Source organism: Zea mays, chromosome 3 (genome assembly GCF_902167145.1).
Source record: "Zea mays cultivar B73 chromosome 3, Zm-B73-REFERENCE-NAM-5.0, whole genome shotgun sequence".
Classification (NCBI taxonomy): Eukaryota; Viridiplantae; Streptophyta; class Magnoliopsida; order Poales; family Poaceae; genus Zea; species Zea mays.
In genome coordinates, this window is record NC_050098.1 from 35529858 (window position 1) to 35534749 (window position 4892).

At 46.1% G+C, this 4892-nt stretch overlaps 1 protein-coding gene across 1 annotated transcript; it reads left to right on the forward strand.

The window, feature by feature from the left end:
• Nucleotides 1-409: 409 nt before the first annotated feature.
• LOC100281738 (glycerol-3-phosphate acyltransferase 1) lies at nucleotides 410-4166 on the forward strand. Its single transcript, NM_001154658.2, has 2 exons — nucleotides 410-1288; nucleotides 2973-4166. Exons 1-2 carry the CDS (start codon nucleotides 548-550, stop codon nucleotides 3858-3860), a joined length of 1629 nt encoding a protein of 542 aa, NP_001148130.2. The 5' UTR covers nucleotides 410-547; the 3' UTR covers nucleotides 3861-4166.
• Nucleotides 4167-4892: the final 726 nt, after the last annotated feature.

Sequence of the window (4892 nt, forward strand, 5' to 3'; positions counted from 1 at the left end):
CTCCCCTTAAAGTTTGATCGAAATTACCCGCAATTGCCATTGGACAAAAACATAACGAGCCAATTTATGGATTAAACAATTGAGACCATTTTATGCACTACTATGATGGGAATATTTTATATGTTATTGTTTCATATTTTTTCCCGTATATGCATCCTACTTATTGGTTTGTAATAAAGTTGAACTGCAAAGAGTAAAACAGACAATCGCTACAGACCACCAACTCTCAGAAGACAAGAATCAGTTTACTTGCCAAATGGTTTTAAAAATGATTCTGATTTTCTAGGAGAATCAAGAGGATCAGCTCCTCACGAGGATCAAGATCTAGAGCTAAAGAAGCAGGAGCTGGAGCTTTGTCAAACGGGGCCTTAGTGGAGTATAAATAGGCCAGCGCTCCACTTGTAGCTCAGGAGCGGATACAAACACCCATCGAAGCCACAGGACGACTACATGTACATGCAACACATAGACTAAATATAGGCTATAGTAGCTAGTGCACCTGAAGGCAATAGGTACCTACCAGCAGGCCAGCAAGGTATAGATAGCCATGGCCATGAAATCTTCATCATTGTGCAATCCATTTGTCTCCTTGTTCTTCTTCCTCCTGCGGAAGCTCGCCGGTCATCGGTACCACCGTGGCAGGATGGCAGTGCCGACGAAGCCGAGCCCGCCGCCGCCGCCGCTGCCCACGTTGGACATGCTACACGGCCAGACCCTAGTGGTCGACGTGGAGGCGTGGATCCTGCGCCCGCCGGTGTCCGCCTTCCCGTACTTCATGCTCGTCGCCGTCGAGGCCGGCGGCTTCCTCCGGGGTCTTCTCCTGCTGCTCCTCTACCCGCTGATGCTCCTCCTCCTCGGCGACGGCGCGCGGGCTAAGGCCATGGCCACGGTCGCTCTCGTCGGGCTGGAGGAGAAGGAGGTGGCCAGGGTCGGCCGAGCAGTGCTGCCCAAGTTCTTCCTGGAGGCCACGGCGGCGGAGGGCGTGGCAGCGGTGCAGGCGGCAGCGCGGGTGGTGGCGGTGACCGCAACCTTCCCGAGGGTGATGGTGGACGGATTCCTGAGGGAGTATGTCGGCGTGGACGCCGTCGTGGGGCCTGAGGTGAGGTCGGTCGGTGGGGTCCTCGCGGGGCTGATGGACGATGAGGACGCAGATGAGGTGGCGGCGAAGACGCTTCGGGCCGTGTTTGGCGACGACTTGGAGGCTGCGAGAAAGAAGGGCGCCGTGGGGCTCGTCGGACCGGCGAGCAGCGGTAGGGTGCACTACCTTTTATGTCCTTACTACTGCAAGGTGAGACCGTACGTGAGAGCAATAGACCATTGCTTACGTACTTACTAATAGATCCTTATTATTGTCCTTTTACACGCTTCTTTACTCAAATTATTTATTTGGATCGTGGAAAAGTAACATATATTAATCGTCCGGTATATGTGAGATGTTACAGTACGTCATATATATATACACACATGTAAAAAAACGTCGCAATATATAACATCCAGCTAAAAATCTGATTTTTAATTTTTATATTAAAATTTAAAATTTACTACTTAGAGAGAAGAACCAGGCAGGCAATACGATGGAAGAAAGGGCTCCATACGGTGGTATATATTGACATTATATGGTGCAATATATAGTGGCCAGAGCCAGACACTGGTGGAGCGGCCCGAGACTTTTTAATATCCAGCAGATTATCATTGTACACGAATATTTATCTTAAATATATAATATTTTCTATAATATAAAAGAAAATCCTTTGCCCTTTGTTGCCAACCAGACTGAGCGCATGCTCTCTAGCAGTCTTTCTATCTTATCCTCTATCACACTCTCTATTTTAAATTTCACTATACAAATAATGCAGTTTATAGCGTACAACACTATTTTGCACGTGATTACATAGAGATGAGGTCGGACTGGAAGAGTGTTTATGACCGTTCTAACTTCTAAGTTGTCAAAACTCAAGTTGCCAATGGAGCCGGCTGGAGAGAGACGTAGTGTAGTTTGGTAAATAAAAGTGTGTGTACTCTCTCTAGTGGAGAAAGCATAGGCATACAGACTCAAACTAATTACTACAGTAGAACAGTTGTTTCATGGAAGATAAAAAAACGCAATTAGCTATTACCTAAGTAATTTAGTTATAATAACGGTGACAGCATACATATTTAGTAGAAGTGTAGCACTGAGCATATGAAGGAAACCATATAGGATCAGTATGCATGTATACATGTAACCACATGCATGTTTGGTTCCGGTCTGCGGTCTCGTCATGCATGGAAGTGTCTTTTTGCTATTGGTTGACGTACCATACTCAACCAAGCAATGCAGTTTCCCTCTAAACGACGTGGATTACCTCTCTCAATTTATAATTCGTTTAATCTTTTTCCGAGTTTGATCAGTTCATTTTATTAAATTTTTTGCAATAATATGAAAAATTCAAAACCATACTTAAAATATAGTGTATGCCTAAACGATGTCACAGTAAAAAATAATAACAATTATAAATTTTTTAAATAAGACGAGCCGGTCAAACTTAGAATAAAAAAGTCAAATAAATTATAAATTAGAATGGTGAAATTATTAATCATGAGTTTTAAGCAGATGACCAAAGGTCATTTTTAGCATATTAATAGGGACAGCATTTGCAGTTGCTGCTTGAAAACTACTTGACCTGTTGACATCGAAGCAGTGCATGTTATATATGCCTGGCCGGCTGGCCCCCCTCTCTGTGCACGAGTTGGTGGGAGGGTCAGGCACGAAATATATAAACTATGTTTAGTCGTGCTTTTTTAAAATAAAAAAACAAGGTTTTTACTATTCTATATGTTTCAAATTATAAGCCATTCTAATTAGTCATACATTCTCTCTGGAATATATAGTGCAATCAACTAACACATGTGCACTGTGCTGATCCTAGTGATGGCACACGCCAGCGCCCTTGACATTACGTACAACGCGTGCGCACCTTCTGTGCCTGCAGGAAACTTTCGCTGTAAGCGAGACCGACACGCGGGGATGGCGACCGCTGCCGCGGGACAAGTACCCGAGGCCTCTCGTCTTCCACGACGGCCGCCTCGCCTTCGCGCCCACGCCGCCGGCTGCGCTCGCCATGTACACCTTCCTCCCGTTCGGCATCGTGCTCGTCGTCTTCCGCATCATCGCCTTCTCCTTCCTCCCGTATCGCGTCTGCTTCCCGGTAGGTGCGCTCACCGGAGTGCACTACCGCCTCGTGGCCGGCCACGAGCCCACCGCCACGCGCCAAGGCGGCGGCGGGCGACTGTACGTCTGCAACCACCGCACGCTGCTTGACCCTGTCATCGTGGCCGCGGCGCTGGGGAAGCCGGTGACCGCGGTGACGTACAGCCTGAGCCCGGTGTCGGAGCTGATCGCGCCGATCCGCACGGCGCGCCTGACGCGGGACCGCGAGAAGGACCAGCGCAACATGGCGGCGGTGCTGGCGCGCGGCGACCTGGTGGTGTGCCCCGAGGGGACCACGTGCCGGGAGGAGTACCTGCTCCGGCTCAGCCCGCTCTTCGCCGAGCTCGGCGTCGACGTGAACCCCGTGGCGCTGGACACGCGCGTCGGCATGTTCTACGGCACGTCCACCAAGCCGGGGCGCAAGTGGATGGACCCCTTCTACTTCATGATGAACCCGCGGCCGGCGTACCGTGTGGAGTTCCTGCCGCGCGCCGCCACCGCGCCGGTGGACAACGGTGGCCGCGGCCACAGCATCGACGTGGCGAACCGGGTGCAGCGCGAGCTCGGCAAGGCGCTGGGGTTTGAGCTCACAGGGCTGACCCGGAAGGACAAGTACTTGACGCTTGCCGGCAACGAAGGCGTCGTGCCGACCGCGCCCAAAAACCACTGACGTAAATAATTGTCCATGTGGTTTTTCCGTTCCAATGAGCAGCGCGGCCGGACCTCTCGAAGCACGTACGGTTGCTATATAGGTCCAGTCGTCTTTGCGCAAGAAATAAAACATACACGTGCATGTAATTAAGGTTACCATTTAGTTTGCAAATCAAACGATCTATGCACAAGCTCAACAAAAACAAATCAAATCTATAGAATAATATGCGCAAATAAGCCTTTGCTGGAGTCTGCTGGAGTGATAGATGGTCTGAAATTTGAAGGCTGGCTCTGATTCGGTTTTTGGCAACTTCTTATTAGTCTCGATCCAAAGCCACGTCAGTTTTTTTGACAAATTTTTATTTAAAATGGATCATGGTGTTTTATTGAAATACAATTTCATCTGAGTATACAACTAAGCAAATAAAAAATTATATAGTTTATAAAAACAAATATAAATTACATAATTTATAATCCATGCATAACTAAAATTGACATATTTCATAAAACATGAAATACATACTATTTGAAAATAAAAAGTTACATGATTCATAAATACTTTTTTAGAATTTTTTGAATTTTTTTAATATTAAAATAATGTGGATCAATAAACAAATTATATGTGGTAGTAGGTGGGCGATAGCCAATGCTACGGATGACTAAGCCACCAAGCATGGTGGTACCAACCGCGGCTGTCACCAATGGTATCGGTACCGACCGTAGCCCCTGGTTGATACTGACCGAAGTTGTATCTGGTCTTACCTCCAACTGACCATGTCTCACTATGATTTTTTTTCTTATAATCTTAATTATGTTTTATAATCTTAATTATGTTGTAGTTGTACGGAACCGGTTTATGATTCTAATCATAAAATGTATAATCTTAATACTTTATTAGTTTCAAATTATAAGTTATTTTGTATTTTAAATATATTGTTTATTATGTAGCTAGATATATTATATCAGTTTTAAAATAAGTGTCACGACTAGAGTTATATATGAATAAATCTATTATAAATACATATTCAATGATTCGTCTAATAATACTAAA

What these genes read in the sequence shown, in the direction of transcription:
- LOC100281738 (NM_001154658.2), top strand. Translation starts at nt 548, where the DNA reads ATGGCCATGAAATCTTCATCATTGTGCAATCCATTTGTCTCCTTGTTC. An exon ending in TATGTCCTTACTACTGCAAG is followed by an intron (nt 1,289 to 2,972) that starts GTGAGACCGTAC and finishes CTGTGCCTGCAG; the next exon opens with GAAACTTTCGCTGTAAGCGA.